The sequence below is a fragment of the Phaethon aethereus genome, assembly GCF_964289735.1.
Source record: "Phaethon aethereus genome assembly, chromosome: 3".
NCBI classification, from domain to species: Eukaryota; Metazoa; Chordata; class Aves; order Phaethontiformes; family Phaethontidae; genus Phaethon; species Phaethon aethereus.
Window position 1 is genome coordinate 27,471,838 of NC_138576.1, and position 27,754 is coordinate 27,499,591.

A 27,754-nucleotide genomic window follows, 5' to 3' on the forward strand; every position below is an offset into this window, starting at 1 on the left:
AACCTGTTGGCAGGACATCTCATTTATCATTTATCATCTCATTATCTTCTTCTTAAAAGACGAGGTTTGCAGCTGAAGCATCATAGCTAGTCGTGGGTTTGTTCCCATCCTGTTTCAATATGAAAGAATTTTTGCAGCCAGCGCTGCAGCTGAATTGCCCCAGGGTGTTTAGGCAGGTTAGTTTTACTGTTCCTTGCAGTGGACTAGGGGTGCACAGGCAGCCTCGGGCTGTGCTTCAGTTGAAGGACTCCAACTTTCAGTGGAGGGTGGTAATTCCATTAAATGAGAGTGTCAGAAATAATTTGATTTTTAGCTATGCCTGATTTAAAGAAAAATTATTTTTTTCAGTAAATCTTTTTGGTGTCCAAAATCTTAGTATTTATGTTGAAAGAGTGTAAGTAAGGCACAAACAAGGTAGTGAAATAAATTCTCATAGTGAACACACTGGTTTTGGTACAGGACATGTCCTTTGTGAAGTTTACTTTTTAGGTGATGAAAATTTGGGATTGGCTAGTACTTCAGGTATTATTTTAATAATGAGTGCATGATGATGGAAAGTGAGTAGGAGGACTTTGTGATTTCAACAGAAACATTTTAAACAAGAGCAGACACTAGTCAGTGAAAACTAGTGGAGTAAAACAATGGAAAAACACAGGATCCTGGATAATCTGTCATCCTACACCAGGATCAACTTCTTCTGAAGAGTTACTGGTAGAAGATGGAAATTCCACACCTTCTCACATGTCTTAGGCAAGCAACTCGAGTTCAGCTGCCCATGCTGGAAAGGTTTTCCTTGTTTCCATCCTAAATGTCTCTGTCTTGCAGAGGGGCATTGGGCAGTGGAAATAGTTTGCTTTCTCTTTGCTGTGACATTTTTTTGCACATGAAATCTGTTCTCCTGTCTTCTCTCAGTCGCGATGCACCAGGAAATGTACATTCAAATACGAAAATTAAAGAAAAGCTCCAAGTGCAAAGCTTGTTTATTTAATAGGGTGAAGCTGTGGTCAGTGAGTATAAGCATGGAAATCTGAAAGCAAGGGTAAAGTCGCCCTGGGATTCTGAGAAGAGAAGCACTGGGTTTGGGAAAAGGATGGAACAACAGATCATGCAAATTTAGAGTTGTTGAGTTTTGTTACTTTGCTTTGTTTTTTAAAAACCAAAACTGGAAGAGGAAAGGAAGGTGATAAAGCTTAGACAGTGATTTTCCTGGAGCTAGGGTGAATGTGAAGGCAGTGATGGAGGGTGCTGGGTTCCTAGGGGATAGTTAGGTGAAGATGGGAAGGCTGCTGTGGTTATGACTGTGATGTGTGTTTCTTACATCCATTTTGTGGGGTTTTTTTGTTGGGTTTTTTTGACAGATTAACTGATAACCTTTGATGCTAGGAGAGAGAACGTAGAGGCCTGAGCCTCTTTTCACTAAATTAGACCTTGTACAAAGGCATAGTCTATTACTTAATTGGTTTGCTTTCAGTTTGCAGTTGCATGGGTGGCACAATCTGCAACCAAGAGCTGTTTTGTCATTGGTAGCTATGACTCAGCTGTGAGGAAATCAGGGCTTGTCCACATTCCCTCGGGGAGGCAGGCACGGGGCAGGACAATCGGCCACAGAGGAAGGAGCAGCGGTGGGTTTGGGGACGGCAGTGCTATGGGTTCACATGGGGTTTCAGAGGGAGAGTGGGCGGGGAGATGTGCAGAAAAGAGATGGACAGAGGGTATGGCTGCACTTGGGCCAGAATACTTGGTTCGTTAGAGAAACCCAGTGTGAGTGGGCGTATGTGCGAGCCTTCATCTGTCTGGAGAGGATACAGAGATGCTGTAGATGAGAGCTGAGCCTGTTCTCCTCTCAGGAGCGCAGGTTTCCAGCCTTTGCAGCACTTCTGGGCTGAGAAGCTGTTCAGCCTCTGCTGTAGAAAGTTGGTCGGCCACTTGGTGCCAGTTCCTCTTCATCTGCAGCAGCATGAAAGATCAGATGAAAGACTTCTCCCAACACCACTTATTTCATGGAAGCAGTTGATACAATTCCCGTAGAAGTGTTGGACAAGCACGAACCAGTGGGCAGACGGTCGTCTAAGGGGGAGCCTAACTGGGGACGTTGGTAGCCGAACCCTGCTGCCGGTGGGGAGGGGATGTCCTCCAGGGGCTCGGCGGCAGCCCGGGTGCTAGAGGTGTGCAGGCGTTCAGACTGTGGGTGCGGGAGAGTGTGCCATCAAGGAAATGAGATGAGTTTTTGGGAAAGTTGTGAAAGCCTGACTACAGCTTGCAGTGTATTGAACATAGGGAGAAATGCGAAAGAGTATTCATGCCAGAACCGAGCATCCTGTGGGATTCGTTCCTCGAGCAATATTGTTACAATCTCAGATTTATGTTTCTTTCAGATGTAGATAATGAATTAAAAAATAAAAAAGGAGGACTAATTTTTTTGGTGATAATTAAAATGAATGATGGTCTCTAATATAAGGAGTATTTCAGAGTACCTAAAAAACAAGTCTCCAAAGGACCTTTGTGCCAAATCAAAACTCTGAGTGTGCGTGTTTGGAGGTGGTGGTGGAGTGGAATAATCAACAAGAATTTAGTCTAAATTTTTAGGGTTGTGCCTCACCAACAGCTAGATTTTCTTTTTCTATTTTCCATTTTGTCAATTAAATTCACTTTGTGATTGTAGTACCTAGTCCCATCATAGTATTTTAAACTATTTGAAATACTACATCGTAGTATTTGAAAGACAGTATGCAGGAATCAGGCTCCCAAAGGAACGCAATGTTTGAAGAAAAGCTTTTTTCAGATAATTGGATTCGATTCCTTGCAAGTGGGATAACTGGGGAGTAGAAACCATGCTTGATAAAGAGTTTTTCAATAACTGACATTCAAAATGGCTAAGGGCTATTCTTCAAAAGGAAAAAGAAATACCGGCAACTTTTCACTCATACTTGCTAATGCAATGCCTGGCTAATCTTGGGGAGGTGTGCACATGTCTATTTTTGAGTGGCACAGTACGCAAAGAAAGGTCTTCCCTGAGCTTTGAACGCATGTCTCAATGAAATGCAAAGCCTGGCCCCGGATATTTCCGCAGGTAACTTCAGATAGGGCACAGACCTCCGCGCTAGTTTTTGAGGTGGCAGAATTTCAGTGTATACCCAGGTATACCACCTGTACGTATAGGATGTGCATTTGCTGTAGCACAAAGCAGCTGGCTGCTGGCTATCCTTGAGAAAGACACAAATTTCAGCAACGAACAGAGCCAAGAGAAACATCCAGTGCTTGGAAAGCTTGTAAATGCTCTCAGGTGTGCATGACAGAAGCAAATCTTCCGAGGAGTTATTAGCTTGGCCAGTACTTAGGACCTATATAGGTTATTTAAAGCTTCCAGAAATGTGTCCTCCTCAGTCTAAGCAAAAGGGGCGGTGGGGGGGAAGGAGATGTAGTTGGGCATTCAATACACCAGGGAATATAACTAAATTTATGCCTGGTTTTAAAATTAGTTTATGGCTCTCATGGGTGAGATTCAGCTCTGGACTGACACCTGCATTTGGGTATCTACGTGTAGAGAGGCTGCCCCTGAGCCCGGGGGGTGCCGGGCCCCCCGATACTCAGTGGAATCGGAGCTAATGCGATCAGTGGAGCCTGGGGAAAAATTCGCTTTACTTCAATGCAGAAACCTGCCAGCCGGCTAGCTGAACAGCCATGAAACATCTATGTACTTCTGTCGTTTCCTAAATCAAATAATGTACAGCAAGGAAATAATATACAAATGATTGAATTGTGTGATGTCAACATTAAACATTCTTATTAAGTGTGAAGTAATGCAACAAAGTAGCTGATAAATAAGAAATACTACCTTTCTTGAAAATTCTCAGACTACTGGTAAGATAGATGTTTTATTTATTGCACATTATTATATTATCTGCTCGTTAGATATATCGACTTATTGTTATATCTGCTTTTCTTTTTAACTTTTCCAATGTTAAACTTTTTTTGAATACCAATGAAAAGCAGGATGACTTTCTGCATTAAATTTGTAATAAACCATACATTGATACAAACCATTACTGATAAATTATTTGGCTATACGTAAAGAACGTGACATTCTTCTCTATTCTCAGTTACAGCATTTAAATTAATTTAAAACATTAAAATATGGTTCTCAAAGAATACAAAGTTCTTGGCCAAAAAAATTGATATGAATCAAATCCATGTATGTGTATTTATTAACTAACGAATTTACACGTCGATATTGTGTCTTAACACAAGCTGTAAATATATTTTGGCAGTAAAAAAGCTAAAATATGCAATTTTTCAAAGATCAATAATTTATATGCTTCATGGTCCTTAATTAATCTTTTATTGCTTTCAGGTGCATGAATTTAATGAATAATGAAGTTAAATAAAAGTAGATTTCTATTTTTCATAGTTACTTGTCTTTATTTTTCAAAGATTTTTTATTTTCTTTTTTCTTTTTTCCTATTGAATTTTTTTTTTTTAATTAGCTAATGAGAGGGAAAGGCAATTTATCTCAATTTTACTTTAATTATCAATGCAATTTTTGGCATAGAACAGTTCTTCTGTCAGGAAGCCCTGCGGTGTTACTTCTCTCGCATGTTTTTCTCATCACCTGCTTCCCCTGTATCTTTAAAATTCCCCCTTTAAACACTTCCCTGCTCTTGATCTGACTCTTTTCTCTGAAATCTTTCACATCTTGCTGAAGATACCTCGGATAATCCTCACGCGCCCTTCCACTTCCGATGAAGATACCGACCAGTTGCCCCCAGACCCGGATGACTTTGAGCCCGAGGAGCCCGAGAGCGCAGAAGGCCGTGCCTATTCTGACTGTCTGAACAGTGCTTTCTACCCTCCCTAATAAAGTACTTTTCTGGAAAGAGCGCACGGGTTGTTTTCTTTCCCATTGTTCAGTTGCGTTTAATGTAGTACTGGAACCGCTATGCCTTATTTGTAGGGAAAACCATTACACGAGGGTGGATTTGAGCTGGGGGAGCGGAACCCGTGTTTATATTTCTTTGCCTTGAACTTTCCTTTGGCCGGAACTTGTGCACTTGAAACAAAACGTGCTGGGTGAGGTTATGTGAACGTCATCGTGTGTTTCAATAGCCACTGGTAAGGGCATCCTACAGCACTTAAATGCAGTGGTGAAAAGAGCAGGTGACTTTTATTAAAACGGTACTTTACCCATTTGGAAACACACTGAAAACAGTTGTGTAGCTGTGGGATTTTTTAGTCTTGTGTCTATGTTTTGTCTGTATAGCTCACCCTTTTGTCTACTCCCAGGTTCCTTTGAATTGTCCCTTGTAATGTCATTTTCTATGAGAATAAAAAAATCCTTTTCTGTCTTTCAAATAGCGCTGTTTTCTTTTCCCGCAGAGAAATGTTGTTTCCGTTGGAATTCTGTATCTCATTCTAGTGTAATAAAGAATAGTTTCTCCAGGTATATTGGGAATGCAAATGTATATCAGATTTAAACAGTACCTGTAAGTTACATTTTATTAGATCTAAATGCAAGAGGCATCTTACGTAACTATGCACCTGAGAGTGAACTGAGAAGCAATTCCTTGTGCTTGAGGACCTGTCTGAGGCTCTTTTATTTCTTCTTCTGATTTGCATATGAGCAGAACACCTTAAATATGCCTTACTGCAATATGCCAGTATTTCATGTATAGATATACACGTGTGTGTATATCTCTTTCTCTCTCTATATATATATGAGGTAAGCATTTAAGAGCAAATGTTTCTGTAGAAAGGTGTTCAACCCTTTAATTCTCTTCACGGCTATTCAGGTCTCTAATGCATTTTGAGGTGCTTAATAAGAACCTTTTAGGGCTGATCTTTTTTTGGGGTTCCACAGTGCTGCCTTAATTCAGAGGTGGGGTCTGGCCCTGCTAGACTAGGGTGTCGTGACCTTTTTTCGTGTGTATAAAGTGTGCATTGATAGTTTTTTATGATGTGTATACAGTTTCTTTTCCTGTAAATATAATGTAACACAACTCAGTGACCTGGTAAATCCTCATCTTTTATTCACATTCTGAAAGATTTTGCAGGTGATCATTCATATATGACTTGAATGAATGCTGGAGGCTGGCTTTTCGGAAATTAGGAAGTTCTCAGGAGACTGTGGCTGTCACAGGGTTAGAACAATATCTCCTGCTGATAAAAGGGATATTTTATTTTGGAAAAAGAAAAAAGTTTGCAATAACACTATGATATCATGATTTCTCTTGACTCTCAACTGCATCCACTGTGGCTTTTTCATTATCTTGTACATCATCATTTTAATTGAAGATAATTTATCAGCAATAGGCATATTAAACTAATTTACATTCATTTGCAAAACAAACATTACTTTAGAATCTGCTATGACTTTAATAATAAAGCCTGTACTACGTACATAATCATTCCAATTTAAATTAGCTTAAATGGTGTCGATAAATGAAATTTAAAAATATTTTCTTCCCATCCCTTTTCTTCCTCCAAAGTAAATAGCGTTCTTCCATCATGACTTAATGTTTGATCAATGCATATTGCAAAAATATCATCAAGCTCAGGACCCATAAATCCTTTGGCAATCCAGCTAGTAACGTATGCTTTATTATTGCTTTATTATGTTTTACTAGACTGCAGAAAAAGTAAACTCAGTCTGCTGTTATAAACCTGCCTTGGGCTGCAGAATAAGTTGTAGTTGAAAGTTAGTGAAATAAAGTAGGAGTTCTGTTGAGAACTCTGTATTTTCATTCTTTTTCCTCCTCATGGACATATGTGTGTGTGTTAGATTAGTTCATTAGGTCTTGGAAGTCAAAACGTTTGCTATCAAAATTATGTGTTCTTAACCAAATGCTGTCAGCATTCGGATAACTTTTAAACACTTGGATCTTTATCTGTCCCTTTCAACTTGAACTTATTTTCAAGGAAAATTTCATACTGCAGTATAGATAATTTTGCTGTGGGTATAAACTTGCAGTGGTAACACTCTCTATGGAAAAAAAATGAACACACATTGACAAATGAACCCAAGTAGTTTCATAAATGAACATGCAACTCTACAAAATACATCAACCAAAGCCTCTGCTACACATTTATTCAGGCTTTTCTTAAGGAAAAAAAAGCCAGGGCAGGTGGTTACGTTTCACTTTTGTTCCACAAAGGAGGGGCAGAGGTGGAGGTCAGATGCTGGTGTCCTTATCAGCACTGAGTAATGTCTCTCTTGAGGTTTGGTGTTTGATAAGGGCGGGCAGAGGCAGAAGAGGGAAGAGGCACGATGGGAGTCGGTCTGTTAATGACAGCGCATGTCCTGTGCTCTGGCTTCCCGCTCCCCTGGGAGGTGCCCAGATAAAGCCCGCTGCCCGACCACGGAGCAGTCGCTCATTTTCCGTGGGGAGTTGGCTTCTCCTCCTCCCCAGCTGCCACATCAGTTAAAAGGTAGCTAAGGAGGTATTCAGTGCTTTCCTGAAGTGTTTTGTTAGCCACGTCTCATCATTGCCATGTCCGTTACTGTGGAGGAAGGCAAGGCAAAGAGTACCATGAATGTGGGAAGGAAGACTTGTTTTTGTGATGCATCTATTGAAATATATTGTACAGTCTGGAGTAATTTGGTTTGCTGGGATTTAGCAGTGATATTCAGGGACATCATGTGTATGTAGCTGAAACAGTGGGTAGCCAACAAAAAAGAGCTCAGTTGTTCCACCACTGTCTGTACTCCTGGAGGACAGCAGATGTAGGACCTTGACAGCACAAGGATAGTCCACTTGAACACAATTGACCTGAACGACCCATGAAGAGAAGAAAGCGCTTACAGCTTCCACGGACTGCCATGTCAGAGAAGGCTCAGAGCTCTCAGAATCAATTTATTGTAATGTTGAAATAACCTTCCTCGTTTTTATCCTCAAACATATTCAAACTTGCCCCTTTGGAGAAAATTAGTCACGGAGTTTCCCCGCGCATGACGTGTAGGTCTCCACTTCCTCGCACGCGAAGCGGAGTTGCGGTGCCTGTGATATTTCCCTATTTTTTTTCCACGCCTGCAACCTCCTGCTCCCTGCGTGGGTGCTGAGCGGCGGGGTGGACCAGGGAGCGACAGCAGCAGCTGCCGGCCGCTGCAGCGGCAGGAATGTGGATCCGCCGCTCCTAAGGATCAGCTTCCCACCCTCGGCTCCCTCAGCTTGGAAGGTAAGCCTGCTCCGTACACAGCCCCGGCGGCTCCGGCGTGCTTTTCGTTCCTGCGAGGAACATGCCATGAAATACCAGCTAGAAACGCTGCCGAGGTCCTGACGTTTCCAGGCATGTGCATGCGACCTTGGGTGGACGTGCTGGAGTAAGGTAGGGATACTTGCTGGCGCGGCGTGCTGGAGCTGAGAGAAGGGTGGGCACCAGAAATAACCTGGCGAGCTTAACTTGTGGCTGCAAGTAGTGAGAGAGCCTACTGAGTTTCGTAGGGTTTTTTGGTTTTTTCTTTTAACTTTTCGACATGTTGTTTTAAGTGCGTGACAGAAATGTCTCTCTCTAAAAATCACTGCAGATGTGATTTCTATATTAGTCTTAGTTTTTTTAACAGGTATATGTGACTGCCTTAGGTGGTTTCGGCTGAGTGTAATATGATTGAGCACATCAGGGTCAGCATTAATACTTCTGACTGTTGAATGGTGTGTTTGATGCTGAGCAAATAAAAGCTACCGGCTTAAGAAAGAAGTGGTGCAGATATGTCACGCGTGGTACAGTCATTGGCTGGCAGCCCTGGGCTACAGCTGTATCAGACTGAAGATGAAAATGTGGAAAGTAAAAGAATTGCAGCAGCCACATGAGTGCAAACACAGCTGAGAGTGACACAGAGAGTTTATGATAGCCAGTTGCTTCCTTCTCCAAGAACAGCAGGTCAAGTGAGCACAGAAAATACATCTGCTTAAGTGGTTTATTTACACAATACTACTATTTTGGATATTCAGTGCTCGCTTCTTACAAAAAAACCCAACGCCCCCCCCCCCCCCAACTTCATCTCTTGGCCTCTTGTTAAGTTCTGCTCTGAGAAGAAAAACAGGTGTCAAGACACCAGTGACTGTAATACAAAGAAGTGATTGAAAATAGCACAGTAATTTAGGCAATGTCTATAACATGCTTTTTACTTAGCACTTCTTTACTATGTTTTCCCTTGCAAAGTAAAACAGGAAATATAAAGTTACTAACAGTGTTTTAGAAAGTCCTCGGAGTAAAATAACCGTTATTTCTATGTAGGAGTAAGAAATGTACTCCCATAATTATATAAAACCGAATTCTCATATGGTTAGGATCATGGTCGTTCATCAGGTTTAGTGTTGAAATGTCATGCTGAGCAAGGTGTGGTAGATAACAAGGCAATGTCAGCCTTTCTACGCTGTCTCCAGGGTCCTTATATATGAGCATCCATGCTACAGAAGAGCCCTGCATCCAATTTTTCTTGTGCTCCCTGATTTCAACGCAATGGCATGAACTTTGGTGTCATATTCTGTTGTATTCTTAATGTTTTGCTCCTATTCTCACCTCCAATGCAATCTGCTCCAACTCCTTAGCACTTGGACAGTCAGCAGCATGATGCATCCAGAATATGAATTTCCATTCAGAAGAAATGGAGCAATTAAGTTTTTCCCTATTGTAGTTTTCCATTTTCACTTTTTTTTTTTTTAATGGAATCCAGTGTTCAGGCTGTAGCAGCCACACAGCGAAAGGAGAAAGTGTTAATTTTTTTTCTTGTGAGTGCTATTAGACACCTTTACAAGAATGCTGATGGAAAACCCACTTGTAAAACTGCGTATTATCTTATCATCAGCATCTTATGTTGGAATTACTATGAGTAAAGTCAATTCATAGTCACTTTCTTGGGTCTTTCTGTGGCGATTGCTTTTGATGTTCACATGGGTGAGCTGACACAGGAAAACAGTTTAAGGCTCTGGAAGTAGAGAGCATGAAAGGGATTGAGAATTAAGTTTTAGGGTAGTTAGTATGACTGCTAAGTTACGCACAGCATAAACTCCAGATAAAATCCGCCAACGCTGGTGTAAGTCTTCATGGACTTACGTATGTCCTGAGTCCTACGTTGCCGGTTCGTTGCACCACTGACAACCTGCTCTTTTACCGACATTCCCCAGCGTGAGGAAGGAGCAACTCCCCTGGGAGCTACCGCTTGGGAGCCTGCTGGCAGCCCAGGTATCCCAGCCACTGGTGGGACAGGGCTGGGCAGCGCACCGAGCACACACAGCTGAACTTGCCCACCTGAGATGCTCTGGTCCTTGCCCATGATTTAAAGCTGTCGCAAATGGACGGGTTAACGGGAGCGGAGGCGCTTCAGGTTTTTCGGCTGCGCCGCAGGAATGGTCGGTGATGTAAGTGATGGTGTAATGTAAATCACAGAATCACAGAATCATTAAGGTTGGAAAAGACCTTTAAGATGATCAAGGCCGACTGTCAGCCCAACACCACCATGCCCACTAAACCATGTCCTGAAGTGATATGGTAACAGCAGTAAGCTGCTGTTTGAATCCCACTGAAGACCTCCTTTGTGGACGTTAAGTGGTACAAAGGCATTAGCCAAGTCCCTCGCCACAGGGGTAAGTTTCAGCCTCACAGAGAAGATTTGGGAGATACAAACTTCTTAATACTGTTTACCTTCCTGCTGAAGAGTGGGGAAGAACGACAGCTTTCCTCTGGGTACTATATCACTTACTCTTGTTCCTTTAATCCCAGCATTTCCAGGAGATGCAGTGGGGTGTATTTTTACTCTTGTGACATCAAGCTCGTATTTATTCCTTCTGCTACGGCATCCCTTGTAGGTTTGACTGGTTCTTTGTGTTTGCCTTGCTGCCCTCACTTGTCTGCTGGCTGCCTTACACTTCTGAAAAGGAAGGTAAAAGAGAGACTAAAGAAATACACTGGAGTAACCTTTTCTTTGTTCTGAAGAATGTTTCACAGCAGGAACACTCTAAGGCTGGTTGGGGTTTTTTTTGGTCAACTCTCCATATGTAAACTGTATAGACTGTTGTGTGATGGCTTCTTTGACTGCCTTTTCTTCCCATCTGAGGCTGTAAAGATCACGTAGGCACCTATCAAGAAACAAGCAGAGTAGAAAGGAGGGTGCCTAGTTTTGGTTGTCATTTCCACAAAGACAACTGAAAAATGATAGATGGAAAAGGTTTTTATAGTTATCTATCTGCTTATTTATTTATTTTAAAAGAGTCTTCTTTTACCAATGTGGTGAGAGGAAGAGAGGGAAAGGATGTGTGTTTTCTTTACTAGGATTTAGTGAGATGCTTCAACTGCCAGCTTTGCAAAGGGCTATGCTTTTCTTAGCGAACCACAGATTGACCAGAGAGCATATTCTTGAAGCAACCATTTTCTGTGTGATTCTGTGTTGTTGCATTTCCCCTTCCCTTGTTGGTACATACAGAACCAGCCTTGCGTGTGAATCGCCCCCGAGACAACATGAGCCCAGTTGATGTGGCAACTGGAGGGTGTGTTATAAACCTTGGCATCTGCAGCAGAGCTGCCGAGAGGTTCCCCCCGCGCTGCAGTTTCTAATATTGGCCTCCTGACTTTTACCATTGTGAAGCAGAGCCAAGTTATTCTTCTGCAGTCAACTAACAGACTCCACGACCACTGTCTGTATGGGTATTAGCTCCATTTTAGATGCTCGCTGGTCATTTCTTGTATTTAGGGGTGCTCGTAGTGCCTGCTGAAAGTTTTGCAATTCTTTCTGCATTTTGAAAATCCAAGAAGACATCATGTCCTGATATTAGAAAAGGAGAGTACACTCTGCATGAATGTATATTAGGATAGCTCAGTCCCAAACACTCAACAGGGAAAGATCAATAGTCATGCTAAAGCACCATTTTAAAATATTGTTCTGTATGCTTTCTGTCTCTACATAACAACATGTGGTGCCAGCTAATCAGATCTGTTGTTTTACTTGTTTAATAATCTCCGTGAACACAAGTTAGTGCTACTGCGGCGTAGCTATTCATTTTCATGTACTTTTTCAGCATGAGCTGGTGGAGTCAAGGGAGCGACGGGGGGAGTGAATGGGGCTGGTAACCAGAGTCCCTCCTGAACAATTTGCTGTGATGCCAAACCAACATTTATTGTTATCGGAGGCAGCTGCCTGCCCTCTCTCCACGCTTCTATTTGTGGATTTTCGACGGCTATAAATGGAAACATGCGCTGACCAGAAATCACCACAGCGCTGCCTGATACTTCTCTCTCCTGACTCCAAAAGTACAAGGATATCTAACATGTAGTCAGGTTGAATCACTTCTGCTTGGGATATTAGGGTGGCTTCTTTTTCCCCTGGGAAATGGAGTTGGGAAAACATGAAAGAAAAGGCTCAGGAAGAGAAACTTTAGAGGAAAAACAAACGGTAAGATGTGTTGAGAAATGTTGATTTCTTTTTTTTCTTAATTTAATGATAAGAAAGAAAGTCAAATCATCTGTTCTACTTGGTAGTAGTACTTCCTGGCTTCCTTTAACCACTAACCTTGAAGATTAAAACTTCATTCATGTATGTTAAATTAATTGCGATGGTACATTTCTGTGGAAATTGCGGAAATTTGTGAATTCATTTTGTGTGCATGTGAAGTCCAAAAACTGAAATCTAGTTCAACACCAATTTGTTACCGTAACCCAGACTGATAGCTAATAGTCTGTGGTTTTCTTGCGTTTTTCTTGAGGGACTATTTCATGTGTTTGCACATTATTTTCCATAACTTTAGATCAGTAAATGTCAGAAGAAATTGTTTGACTATGTCTGGAGTGTGTCTGAAGCTTACTGAAAAGAGGTGTGACCAAAACAAATTATTAAGAGAAAGTGAAAACAGTCAAAACACAGCTTATTCCTAATTAGCGTAGGCTTGAAATGCAATTTATAAGTTGCCTTGCATTAACAAGGTTATTTTCGTGATATCACAAAAAGGGCAGTTTATTCTTGGGTTTGCAAAGCTGTGAAGAAAGGTGGCCATCACTTTTGTTAAGAAACAAATTAACGCTGAATTTTCTAGCACTTGCCTTAAATAGTGGTGCTGTTGCGTTGGCGTGGTTTTATAGTGGGCCAGCTTTTACTCTTGTTTAATCACGTTTGCCTCAACTAACCTCAGTTAAGTGAGACTTTGCAAGCCTGTGTGTTAGTTAATAGTTTTAAATACAACTTCACCGAGGCAAGGGGCATTGGGTAGGAAATACGGGAAGTGCTGAAACAAAGTAATGGCCTGGCCTTAAACTACCTTTTGTTTTTTTATAAAAAAAATGTATTTATCTAAAGAGTAATATCTGAAAGAGCATTGCTAAAGCTTCAGCATGAAGTTATAATATGAATGTTATCTAATGTTTTACTTGTTCATTCTCTCATTAATGAATTAATACCTTAGACAGTGACCTCATTTTGAATTTGTGGTTCATATATAAGATATAAGGAAGACTCTTCAAAATTAAAACAATTGTAAAATCCATAAAAGCTTTAGGAAAGTTTTCAAAGGAAAGCTTTGAAAATTTGTTCTTGCTTATGTGTGGAGAAAATATATAGCAATGTAACCAGATAGTATGATTACCTAATTGCAGATTGCATCCTGATGCACAAAGAATTGAGCAGGCAACCTTAAGTGAGGCTTTTCCAAAATGCAGAGTGCTTCATTTGGAACCCTAATGATCTTCTGATGACTTTCTCTGTCCTGCATCATTTACTAATTTTCAGAATGGCAAACTGGAGCAAACAGGGACCCCACTGGTGGGAGCCACGTCAACGCCCATGCCAGGTCAACCCACTGTTCCAAAGCTGAATCTTCCTAACATTGGGTTGAGAGAGTCCCTGCTGTCAGCAGCAGGTCACATCCCTGCGGGTGCTCAGTGAGGGGGACATAAGAGGCCCTGGCTCGGCGAGTTTCACATCGCTCTGCTGACAGCGGAGGAATGCCCTGGCCCCACGCCAGTCCTCCCGCCCCTTTCCCTGTCCCCTTCCAGCTGAGCCCCAACCTCCTCTCTGTCCCACCTCTCTCTCTCTTTGCCTGTTTAGTCTTAACGCCTTTCTTTCTGGATGCTAGATGGATTTCACTTTGCCCCCACATTTTTTCCCTGGTTTTGTACCTCTTGGGCTTTTATTGATTCTGTCCTTTCCTCTTTGTCGCATGCAGGTCAGGTCAATATTCAAACATTGCATGGGAGCAGTGTCAATCTGTGGTACAGATACTATTTGTACATGTTATTGTTGATGTCTGTTCACGTATTTAACTTCAGTATAGCAAATAAACTATTTCATATTGTAGGTATCTTTTTTAAAAATTATATCCTATAAACTGGATGATACTTCATTTTTTTATGTATATTTCATAGGAACATAGGATAACACAGGAGCAAAGGGTGCTCAGGAGGTCTCTAGCCCAACCTCCTGTGTAAAGCGACTGTGATATCATACCAGGCTTCTCAGGACTTTATCCAGCCAGGTTTTGAAAACCTCCGAGGATGGAGATTGCACAACCTCTGGGCAACCTCCTCCACTGCTGGGCTGTCCTCACAGGCAAAAAGGTTTCTCCTCTTATCAAGTCAAAATCTCTCGTTTCAATATTTGTTCACTTCTCTTTCCTCCTGCCATGCATTGCTGTAAAAAGCCCTGGCTCTAACTCCTCAATAACCTCCCACAGGGATTGGGGCTGCTGTTGGGTCCCCCTGGAGCCACCTCTGCTTCAGGCTGAACAAGCCCAGCTCCCTCAGCCTCTCCTCAGAACAAGTGCTCCAGCATTGACCATCTTGGTGGTGGCCACTGAATTTCCTTCAGTCTTTCAAAGTCTTCTGTTGGAGGGCCCAAAACTAGATGCCCTATTCCAGGTGTAACCTAGTGAGTGTTGAGTAGAGGAGGAGAATTCCCTCCCTTACTCTGCTGGTTGTGCTCCTGCTAGCACAGCCCAGATTCTGTGGGCCACCCTGGCTGCCAGGGCCCACTGCTGGCTCAGGTTCAACTCACTGCACACCAGGACCCTCATGGTGTCCTCAGCAGAGCCGTTAAGCCAGACTGTCAGGCCCCAGCCAGGACAGATGACAGGGGCCCTCCCTTCCCAGGTCCATAATGCTGCTGTTGGCACATTTCTTCAGCCTGCTATGGCCCCTCTGCATGGCAGCCCTGCCCTCAGGGCAGTCCTGCAGGACTCTTCCCCCAGTTTGTTATCTGCCAACCTGATGAGTGCCCTGCATCACCTCCTCTGGGCCGTTGATGAAGATGTTAAACAGGACAGGTCTCAGGACAGAGCCCTGCAGCACTCCACTTGTTACTGTCCTCAAGAAGAGTACAAATCATTAACCATGAACATCTGAGCCCGATTGTCCAACCAGCTTTTTAGCCATCTACTTGTCCACCACCCAGGCTGTCACATCCTAGCATGGATATGAGAATATTGTGGGAGACAGTGTTGGAGGCAAGTGAGGGTAAATGACATCCACTGCTCTCCCCTCATTCACAAATCCAGTCATTTTATCATAGAAAGCAGTCAGGTTGGTGAGGTATGATTTTCTCCTTGGTAAATCTGAGTGCTGTTCCCAGACACCTTCTTCCCACAGGCAGGTATGGGTTGACTTAACTCAAGCCATCCCTGCCTTGATTCTCATCCGTTGCTGGTTGCTCTCCTTCCTGGCCCCTGCTGCTAAGCATAGAGATCTGGGAGTTGTTGGTGAAGGCTGAGGCAAAGACATCACTGAGTCACCCCTTATTTATACAGCCTTATTTGTACTTGTTTCTACCTCCTGTGCTGCCTTTTTGCACTGCTGTTCAGTTACAAACTCCCTGTTTAGCCATGCCAGTGTCCTGGTAAATCTCTTGTCTTCCTGAATATCAGCATGGACAGTCTTGCATGTGTAAAGAGGTTCTTTTCACAGACATGACAGCTTTCCCGAGCTCCTTGTGTTTCCAAGATGCCTTCCATGGCATCCCACTTACTAGCTCCTGGATGAGCTGAATTTGTTACAAATATTTCTACTTATTTTCAAAAGAACAAAGTCCATATAATCTGTTGGCAGTGTGTCAATTAAATAGAGACCAATTCATGCTCAAAGTATAACCTCAATAGAGAACAACCCCACAGACAGCTTTATTAAGTGGTATTGTACCTTTACATTCACTGCTTACCATGGATGAGAGAAATAATACAAAATTCCCTACCACTTCAGGCTATTTCACTAAATATTTGTGGAACTTGTTGTTAAAGAATTCTTGTACGTGCTTCCTGGAGGAAGATTCCTTGGCAGCCAGAATCCTGAAGAGGGTCTTTGTGTGGAACTGGCTGTGGAAACGGAAGATAATGGAGAGCCCATTTTGTGATGGAAAAATAGAATGACTTACTATAAAGTAGATTGGACTAAGCAGATGGACTCAATTTTCCTTCTCATAGTTTTGATTTTAGCATAGCTCAGAAGGACAGAGCAGTTCCAGAATTTCCCTATTGAGATGGCAGCTCAGCTCAAAACAGTCTGTTTACATTCTGAAGCCCTCCTCCGTTAATGCATATTGCCTCTGTTATTTGAAATTATTTTAATTATATTTCACACTTGTCTGTTTCCTCTTTGACCTCTTCTCTCCCTATGAAAATACAGCACATGAAGTATTGCATTTAAAATAATGTTTGCATTGGTATGTTTAACAGGGAGCATCTGATGTTCGTACTTTAGTTTGCATTATGAGGGTTTTTTTTTACTTTCTTGTTACATTAAGTAGTGATAAAGACAAGAACAGTCATATAGAGAAAATAAATTAAACCAAATGAATATATGTATCAGAATATGCCATGACCTGCTTGAAATGGCATTAAGGTTAGTTTTTGTACTCTCTAAGAAAGGGCTGCAGGACTTCATTCAGAGAATTAGCATTTGCTTTTCACAAACAATATGTGGATACAGCTCAGAGCGAGGCAATTCGGATCAAGCCCACCCAAGTGAAACAAGATTAATCTTTGTACACTGGCAGCAACAGAAGGAGTCCTGTCAAGATCAGGTCCTCTCTGTGGGAAGTGTGGGAAGACTCCTTGGAGAAGACAGCCCATTCCCTGAAGTTTGCCACCTACGGGACCCCAAACAGAAGGCGGATGGTGACTAATATGGTGATGACTGGCCCTGCTTGCAGGTTTAGTTGTTGGTTTAATTACATGTAAACAGGGCGAGAAGCGAATATGGGATGGGGAAGGTTGTTTGAAGAGCAGAAGAAAAGAGGAGAGCTGGGTGGAGGAAGTGGGAAGTGGGCATGGCAGGAGGTGCCGGGTACAATCACCCCCCCCCACGGGGACGTCTTCTACCAGGTCACCCTCGCTCCTGTGCTGGCGAGGATGTGCTCTGGGGGCCTGAGGGGCAGAGGCGGCAGCGCAGCCTCCGGGCTCCGGCTGTCCCTTCTTTGCCAGGAGAAGGGCCCCATGGCCAGCGCTCTGTCACGCTCCCTCCGGCTGTGCACCGGCCCTCGGGGCAGGTACTGCCGGCCGCCCGACAGCGTCTGCGGCACCCGGAGCGGGCCGCCGAGCGAGCAGGAGCGGTAAAAGCTCCTAGTGCAACGCAGCCGGGAAGGGAGAGGAGCTAAGGGAAGAGCGAGCGTTTCTTTGTGCAGATACACGGAGTCACACGCCTGGACAACAGGATCATCTCTGGCAACAGCAGAAGTCTCTACGGCTGGGTGACCACTGCTTCCACGCGCGGCACCGGAGCGGGACTGTGCTCGTGCCTGTGTGGCGCACCAGCCCGCGAGCCCCTGCTCCTGCTGACGGCAAGCGAACGCGCTTCCAGATTCACGGCACTGGGGGGGAGGCGAGCACGGGAAGGCCAAGGCGGCAGGGACGGGCTGGCTGCTCGAGGGGAGCGACGGGCACTGGGGCCCGCGGGAGGGGCAGGCCCGCAGGCTCCGCGTGCGCCAGGTATCCCGAGGCCGCGCGCGGCTCAGGCTCTGCGTGCTGGCAGGCGTCTGGCCGGGGCCGCGGTGTGAGATCACAGCGCAGCACCGCTGAGGTCAGCCGGGCATCACCTTCTTCTTTTGGGAGAGGAGGTGATAATGGCTGTGGGTGAGGATGGCAGAGGTTCAGAGGAGGTGAAATAGGGTGGTACAGCCCGGGTGCAGAATGTATAGGTGCTTCAGCAGGTTGTGCTCTCTGAGAAAGCCGGTGGCAGGTATACGGAGGACTGCCAGGTACAGACCCCTCGTCCTCTTTGCCTGTTCTCTCTCCTAACAGAGGACAGGCTGGTGGCTGCCAGTTTATGTGGTCCAGATTGAGAAGGTAAGGGTGAGAGGTAAACCAAGTTTTTTTTGTTTACATCCTCTTTCTGAAGTGGTTTACTTTACACCTTGGCTTTTCTACTTCTATGTCCTGTAAGAGCACACCTATCCAGAAGAGAAACTCCTAAAAATATGTTGCCTGCCTGAATCCATTCCTCAGTTTGATAATTCAGTGCTGAAGTATGAGCATCTTGCTCATCTCCAGCATCGCATATGAAACTAAATAAGCACACATACTTACTACAGAGTCAGTGAAGGTTTTATGTGTGTATACATTTAAATGATGCCTGTTTATCTAAGAGGAAAGCTTTATTTCTTGCTGTGGAGGTTGTTTGTGACCTCCTCTGGGAGCTTCTGTCATGCAGCTGAGTTCAGCTGGGTGAGTTGTCACACTTCAGGCATTTTGTGCTACCGTGTTCCAAATTACAGCAGCCTCAGCTAAAAGGCTTGGTCATGGGAGACGCTTTCAAATATCCCTGAGCTTTGAAGATTAGGACTTAGGCTTCGTAGTGGCTACAGCAAGAAACTGGAAAGATCCTAGCATGGAGGCAATTGCTTCTCGCCGTGCAAGTGTAAGAAGGTGGCTGGGACAGCACCTCAGCTAGAGGATCAGTATTTCCTCTTGCATACCTAGAGCTGAGGCATTCCTGCCTGGCTGTGTGGAGGCACGGATTACTCCAACAAGTGATCACTGAGGAGGAAGGAATAAACTTGGAGGCTGCAAGTAGCAGCATATTTTTAGCGCTGTTGATGTGACATTAAACAGGACCAAAGCGGGAAGCGCTGAATCCTGGTCTGCCCTCCTTTCTAATCCTGTCACTTAGCTCTCGCCTTACTTGAGTTTATGCTACCTTGTCTTTAATCTAATGCCAGTCATACAGAGGCGCTGCTGGAACACTGGAGGCAGGCTTTGGTTGCATCAGTGGTGAAAAAGCTATCTTGGAGAGATGTCATCAGCGCATTTTTGGCTGGAGGTTACGTGAAACATTACTGTGCAATCTCATGCAGGGATTTAGAAGAGGAGGGCAGCAGATTCCTGCAGGGACCTGAATGTGATGGTAAAAGAGGCTTTTTAGGAACAAGTACCAATTGCATATTTTAACTTTTTAGGGTGAGGAAAGGTAAGAGCCCCTGTAACAGCTGGATCAAGTGCTGTAACAAAGTCATACAGGGCAATTCAAATGATTGCGTTTTGGGGGAGGCAGCAAAGAAAGGAGTATTAGCATGGAGAGACAGCCCCTGTTGATGAATTAAAACAGTTCTGGGAGCTGTTTCTAGGCACTGGAACTCTCTTGAATTCAGTTAATTCGAAAGATTGGTCTGTGGCATGGTATTGGTTTGGTACTTGCCTGAATGATACCCACGTGTAGCTTGAGAGTTAGAATTGATAAGAGACCGTTTCCTGAAATAGGTTTGGATATAGAGATCATTATTGAGAAAAATCATGTGTTTTCAAAAGACGTTCCTCAGGAATGTGGGAATGAGTTATGGGTGATACTTGGGAAGGTGTTCACTATCCGTTGCTGCTGCTAACACTGAAATTCAGGACACACACTAGGAAAAGCTCCTTCATTAGAAGTGTAGGGCAGCACTGGAACAACCAGGGAATTTGTGGACTATCCACCCTGGGAAATTTTCAGGACTCAACTGTATGAAGCTGTGGCTGACTTGACCTTGCTTTGGCAGCAGTTTTACTTTGAGTTGGATGCTGGAGTGGATGACCTCTGGAGGTCCCTTCCAAACAACATTTCTTTCATTCTTTGATTTTGAAGCTGCCCTACTGCATTTGTCATGAAACATGCTAGCAGCTTTTTCCATGTGCAAGACTCCTTTAACACATTTAACATGGATACATAATGAGACTGTGCTTATCATTAAGACCTCCTCATTCTTGCATTACAAAACTACTGCTTTCAATTCACTGTCCTTTGAACTCTGAAAGCACTCAATAATACAACAGTGGCATTAAATCTATTACTTTGACATAAATTCTTGGAAGCAGAGCTACTTGACAATGAACAGAATAAAAGGAAAGAAGTGATTAGTGAAAGTTTCCATGTGTGCTTTGTATCAACTATGAAATGCTTAACATTTCAGTATGTTTTGCCCATATTGCCCTCCCTGGATACACCATTAGATTCTGTTTAAAGGCTGGTAATTAATGATTGCTTCTCAAAATAAGTTTCCTAAATGCATTTTATACATTGAGTCTAAACACCTTAAGCACTAACTTATCCAGAGAAAAACAAAGTCTTTCAAAGGAAAATGATTGAAATATAAGGACATCTGGTTTTCTGCTTGTCTTTGACATAAGTCTGGTGTTATGGCAACAATGATGCAATAACTTCATTAATTTTTCTCCAAAAAGTGGACGTATTAACTTTATCAGGGCATTTTATCAAAAATCTCTCCCAAGGAAGGCAGTGGTTACTTTTTCTCTCTATTAAAGGAACTTTAAATAACACATCAAGTCTCTGTCAAGTGATGTTTGCTTTTTTTCATCTGTCCTTGAGGAGAAGATTCCATTGGATGAGGAAAAGGGAGAGTAGAGTGGCTTAAAATTCACTTTGTAAATATATAGTGTGCTGCACTGATGTTAGAAAAGGCAGGTTGAAGAACTGCAACCCATGTGTGGAATGAGTTTGTGCTGCTGAAAAGGCAGTGGTGAGTGCCTACCACTTCCTAACAGGACGGAAAATGTAGCAATGCCTGGTGGTCCTTAGTTTCTAGGACCATCCAAATTTGTCGTTTCTTCTTTAAAGTTGAGTACTACCCTAACTGCCTAAGTTCTAGTGTATCAAGGGAGCAGAGCTGCAACTCTTTTTTTCCTGCCATAGACAGAACACTGTCTACAGTAGGAAAAAATTCTGCTAGTTTTTTAACCCACCACATTGCATGCTAAGGGCTGTAGCAGGCACTCTGCAGCCCTCCCTGCCGTCAAATGCTGTGCCAGTCCCAGAGGAGAGAGATCAGGGAGCACACTCTGGTGTGCTGAGGCAGGGGAGATACTGTAATGCAGCCCTGCAAATGCCATCGCAGCATACACAATACTGCACAGCCAAATCTACAGGCCAATGTCAGTTCATAAGTAGAAGGCTTTCCACGATAGTTCTGCATTTTCACAAGACATTTTCACATCTAATTTTTTAATGTTTATCATGAAATAGATAGCTGAACTATCAGATGTGTTGTCCACTAGCAAAAACTGCATCTTATGTTTTGGCAGTGGTCATCTGATCTATCTGATGATGTTGTTTTAAGACAAGATTGATCTTGATTAAATGTGATGTCATACAGGAAACCTTTCTGCATTAAATACTTCATTGCTGAGAGTTAACTGGTAGCTTTTTCCAAAGGACTGATGGTGACTGATGATGATGATTTTCTCTCTAAATTGGAGAGAGATGGATTTGATGGGTGGACTGTTCAGTGGATGAGGAATTGGTTGGATGGTTGCATCCAGAAGGTAGTGGTCAATGGCTCAATGTCCAGGTGAAGATCGGTGATGAGTGGTGTCCCTCAGGGGTCTGTGTTGGAAATCCTTAATATCTTCAATACTCTTTAATATCTTCATCAGTGACCTAGACAGTGGGAGCGAGTGTACCCTCAGGAAGTTTGCAGATGACACCAAGCTGAGTGGTGCGGTTACCACAACTGAGGGACAGGATGCCATCCAGAGGGACCTGGACAAGCTCAAGGAATGGGCCCATGTGAACCTCATGAGGTTCAGCAAGGCCAAGTGCAGGGTCCTGCACCTGGATCGGGGCAACCCCTGTATCAATCCAGGCTGGGGGATGAAGGGATCGAGAGCAGCCCTGCCAAGGAGGACTTGGAGGTACTGGTGGATGAAAAGGTGGACATGAGCTGGCAATGTGCGCTTCCAGCCTTGAAGGCCGCCCGTCTCCTGAGCTGCATCCAAAGCAGCGTGGCCAGCAGGTCGAGGGATGGGATTCTGCCCCTCTACTCCGCTCTGCTGAGACCCTACCTGGAGTCCTGCATCCAGTTCTGGAGCCCTCAGCACAGAAAAGACATGGACTTATTGGACTGGGTCCAGAGGAGGCCACAGGAATGATCTGAGGGCTGGAACACCTCTCCTATAAGGGCAGGCTGAGAGAGTTGGGGTTGTTCAGCCTGGAGAAGAGCAGGCTCTGGGGAGATCTTATTGCAGCCTTCCAGTACTTAAAGGGGGCTTATAAGAAAGATTGGGACAGACTGTTTAGCTGGATCTGTTGCAACAGGACAAGGGGTAATGGTTTTAAACTGAAAGAGATTAGCTTTTGACTAGATAGAAGGAAGAAATTTTTGACAATGATGGTGGTGAAACTGTGGCCCATGTTGCCCGGAGAGGTGGTACATGCCCCATGCCTGGAAACATTCCAGGTCAGGCTGGACGGGGCTCTGAGCAACCTGACGTAGTTGAAGATGTCCTTGCTCATTGGCAGGGGGGTTGGACTAGATGACCTTTAAATGTCGTTAAATTAAAACCCAAAGGTTCAATGATTCGATGATTCTGTGACACGTAGCACGTACTGCAAGATACTTTCTGATGATATTTTTACTGTATTTATCCCTACCTGGGAAGCTTAAAAAGATTAATTAAATCTACATTGAACTAATGAAGATCCATTCTTGAGGAAAAAGAATGAAAGTAGATTTGCTGAATTTAGGTGAAAGATTAATTTTGCTTAACAGCTTTTAGTTTGTTCAGGGTTCTGAAAAGTGGAAAGCAGAAGGCTGAAAGTTTTCGTCTCTTGAGTTGTACAAAAATGAATGCATTTATACTCCAGAATTGACATATTTACAGAAATCCAGTTTCACATTTGTCTCTATGACACAGAAATTGAATCATTATCATTCTGTCTTTGCAGTTTCATGTTTCTTATCTTGATCATGAACAAAATTTGGAAATCAGACATGAGAAAATTATAGGGATTTTTAAATGTTATCTTTTTAAATGATGTGAAATAAATCAGTTGGATTCACTTGAACCACTTAACATTGAGAATACTGGAACGAGCCATCAAATTTTTTTCCCTGATGAATAGATTTAAAATTGTTTTCATAGTGGTTCCATACATCTCATAAAAAGCTACTGGCAGTGCCTTTATCACCACTTTACTGCTTCTTATAAATATAACTGTTGGTGATGATTTTTAGCAAACATGCTAGAAAAGATCAGTAGATTTTTCAGCCTCAAGCAAGAGCTAAGTCATTTAATATCCTTCTTTAGTAAATGCACGTTGAAATACACTCAGATCAAAAGTCAGATATCAACTGAACTAAGTGATAATCAAACAAAGAGACAGTAATTCTTAGCAAAGCTCTTGAGCTAAAACTGTGCTCTCTTTCAGTCTGAGACAACAAAAGCAAAATGCAAAGTATTTGTATTTGAAATCCCAGCAGAGAAAAGGACATGGTTTCTTACCCTCTCTGTTTTTCTTTAGGGGATAATGTTTTTGCTTATGTCATGAAACTGATCTCGGTTGAAAATACAGCAGCTTTCATTATAGTTATTTACAATTTATTAGGTGAACTGACACTGATATTTGCATATAAAAAAGAAAGATTTTTTTTTTATAGCAAGGTATCCTAGCTTATAGTGTCTTTTTCTGTGAAAGAAAGTGTATGTGCTGAAGGACTACAATGATAAATTATTCCTGTAGTGAAGTCAACCTTCAGTTCCTCCCCAGTTTCTAAGGAGCAGCAGTCAGGGCTGAGGGCCTCCAAGGTTGCCAACCTCGCCCGTGATTTGTGGTGACGTAGTGCTGCATCATGTGACGGACTGCCTGGGTTTTCAGGAGCTCCAGTATTTATGGCTTCTAAGAATCTACATCTGAAAAAATGCACTTCGAAGTTTGGAAATTAGAATTATCTGAGTAAATTTAATTTCCCCTCTGTTTTATTGTTAAGTATTATGACATAAATGTCAATAATAGGATCATGGGTTATTTCTTTCTTCTAAAGTGGTGATTGCGCACAGGAATCACCACCATCGGCCACATCAGGATATAATGTGATAAGAACAAAAGGGCAGTTATCCTCAGTGATCTTATAAGTGTACGGTAAAAAAAACCCTACTATTTCATCCTTCTGTTTCCAATTGAATATTTTTGCATATTTCAGAACATGTGCTTCCTGACATATGCAGAAAATGTAAGTCAAATGGTTGAGATGTCCAAAGAAAAGGAAACTTGGCATTTTTACCCTCCCACACAATGGCAGTCAAAGGGATGAGTTCAGAAAGTGGTTCTGGGCACTGCAAAGTGCTCTCAGAAATTACCCGCTGGCAGGAAAGGGGCGTGGGTGGCACTCTCAAAATTTCTAGGGACAAGTTAAAGCTGTTTCTTAAAACCAGCAAAATTTGTGGATATTAGTAATTTTTTAGAAGTAGGAATGATCAGACCTTCAATTCCTAGGAACAGTGTATCACTGTCTTTGCCAAGTGCTTGAGTACTGCAGGTGTGAGCGTCATGAAAAAGTCTGGAAATAAATTCCATGATGCTCTCTGCAGCGTAAGGCTTGGGAGGGGTGTGAGACCAGATATTGCAGTTATCAGGATGTGCTTTGACACATGCTGATGTTGATTTTCAGAATATACAATGGTGTTACAACTAATATTATATACTCCTTAAAATGCAGAACTTGATCTCATTTGAAATGTTGACCCTAGTATTCTGAAAGCATCTCTTTTCTGTTTTATATGTAACTTTCTTGATAGGAAATTGTCTTAAGAACAGAATTACTTATATATTATTTTTGTTGTGCATTGTAGATATCTTGTGAAACAGTATTTGTCTATGAAATCATACATTATAATATTGCAATTAATGTTCCTGAGTTCTGTTTTTATTACTATTTCTTGTACAAAAACTTACAGATTTAGATGTTCCTTCATTAATGATGCAAGAGAAATTTTAAGTATTTCAGTTGTCTTCTTTCAACCTTCTTAAAAAAATACATTTTTTCCTCCAGTAGTGGAATTACCTTTGAAATAAGGGCTTCTACATAAAAAATGTACATAGGTACTCATAGTTATCTCACTGGGCTATCTCAGGGTAGCAGTAATTCAGTTCAATAGTTGTTTACCTTTGTAAGTGCAGAGATATATCATAGTCTTATATTGTAACTACCTTATTTTTAATGTCTGTGAGAGGGTACGATTTCTAAACAGATATCTGGCAGCTTACATGTGTAGTCCAAGAATTTATCAAATATTCATTGCATGTAAATGACTTAGAGGGTTAGTCAATGACCCCCAAAATATTTAAGTCCCTTTGAAAGCAGATAACCCATTTCAATCAATGTCTGAATGAGCAGATGATAATTTCCCAGTAAATCTGTTGTCACTTACATGTGTATGTCTTCTCACATTTTGACTCTGTTAGGTAAAGTGATGATCTGTGGGGCACATCTGAAATACTGCTCTATAGCAGAACAGATACCAAACCATGAAGAACAGTATTTTTGTATTTGGCTATGCAGGTATGGGACAGCATTTGCGGCGGAAAGTGTGAAGGGAGCTGATAAGCTGTTTTGTAAACCAGCTTTCACTTTTGAAGCAGAACCCAAAGGTATTTTGAAACATCATTAGGTGTTTCTGAGTTCAGTGCAGCAGATTTTGCTCTCGAAAGAAGAGACCAAGACTTGTTCAGAGTGTGGCTGTGCCTTCTTCTGAAAGAATCTCGCTATTCTGGGATGTGTCCTAGACACATTTTCTTTTTTCATCTAGGGGGCGGTGGAAATTGGAAGAGAGGTTTTAGTGCTCTAGCTTATTGAACATAAAATGAGTTCGATAATATTCATGATTCAAAATGGTTGTTTTGGAAACCAGTGGAGCTCTAAATCATTGCATAAGTATTAATAATCTTTGCATCATCATTAGCATTACTAATATTGTAATTTTATATGATGTGTGTTGCAATTTTACCCATGAATCATCTATATCAGGGCCTCTTAGCTCAAGGTTAGGAGCAAATATGTAACCAATGACTAGTCGTCTCCAGAACACACTGCACATGCTATCGTACACTAAATTCTTCTTATGAATTCTTTGTAAATGTCTTTGAAGTCAAGTTCAGATGTTTATTTTTAGCTGCTATTGAATATATGGAAAAAACACTATTTCATGTGATCTTGAAACAGTCTTCAGAAGACTGTAAACAGCTAATTTTTTTCCCCACTAATTCATGACTAAACATCCCAACATTTATTATATTCTTGAATTCAGTAAACAGTTCTCTAATTAAATGTGTGTGATTTTAAATATGTAGATTTCCTAAACAGAAAGTTATTGCCATAAATTACAATTTATTTGTGGTTTTGTGCGGGAAAATGAGGTACATTTTAAAGCAGTTTTAATGAAGTTTTAAAACTGTAATTATATCATAAGTTTGAAATGTTTTCATTGCTGTTGCTTTCATTTTGAAGGAATGAACGTATTTGACAGAGAAAAATCAGCAGAAAGTACATTTATGTCTGTTAGCTGTGTATTGAAATCAGTTATTTAGAAAATGACTGAAATAACTAGCTAGGTATTATGTGGCTTGGTAAGTACTTAGGGTATTTGGAACTATTAACCCACAAAGAAATTGAAAGCTATTTAAAAATAGACACAGAACAATCATTTATTTCTCAGTGAAGGTTATTTGCAACAGCCTGCTGCTTTTCAAATCTGTTTCATTATATTCTCACCTGTTAAGTTTACATTTTGGATCCATTATCTCGATGTTTCACCCCGCTCTGCCCTCCTCCAGCAGAGTCACAGAATCACAGAATCACTAAGGTTGGAAAGGACCTTCAAGATCATCAAGTCCAACCATTAACCCAACGCCACCATGTCCACTAAACCATGTCCTGAAGCACCACATCCACACGTTTTTTGAACACTTCCAGAGATGGTGACTCCACCACCTCCCTGGGCAGCCTGTTCCAATGCTGCACCGTCGGGAATGCCTCTGGCGCCTGGGTATGCTCCACAATGCCTGGTTTTGTGGTGGGGCAGCTCTGCTTTGCCGAGCATTGCCTATCAGGAGCCGTGGGTCTGTGTTACCTGATTAATAAATCATGGGTTGGCTTTGGACGTGGGGTGAGCCCCTCAATATTGAGCTGAGCCAAGGCAGCGGCACATTTAGACAAGCAGTAGTGGTAGCACAGGTACCTGAGGATGTTTCAGTCCCCAAATTTAGGCACGTGTGGGTTTGCAGATGCTGAAGAGGGCTTGACCTTGAAAGGGGGAGAAGTAGGAGTTGAAAAGTTGAACCTAGGAGCACTTTTGAGGCATAAGTACTGTTCTGAATTCCCAAATTGGTTTTGGTGGGATCTTCAGCACTTAGTTGTTTCCTGAAGCAATGGGACTTAGCTAAATCGTTTCACTCCTTCCCTGCATAGGCCAGTGAAATCAGTGCTGTAGGGAAAAGTACTGGTGAAGTAAAAAGTGGGGTGAGTATGGAGGAGTCTTTGCACTCAGCCGTGCTGCAGCAAAATGTGAAGATTGCAGTTAGTAGCTGAATT

The 27,754-nt window shown here is 42.4% G+C and overlaps 1 protein-coding gene across 1 annotated transcript in view; it reads left to right on the forward strand.

Moving 5' to 3' along the window:
* Window positions 1–12,316: 12,316 nt before the first annotated feature.
* Window positions 12,317–27,754, forward strand: part of MLIP (muscular LMNA interacting protein) — a gene marked incomplete at both ends in the record, with an annotated part of 119,573 nt that continues 104,135 nt past the window's right edge. Inside the window, one exon of the mRNA XM_081997100.1 lies at window positions 12,317–12,379. Within this exon, the coding sequence (XP_081853226.1) occupies window positions 12,317–12,379 (63 nt within the window). The remainder of the gene's footprint in view (window positions 12,380–27,754) is intronic.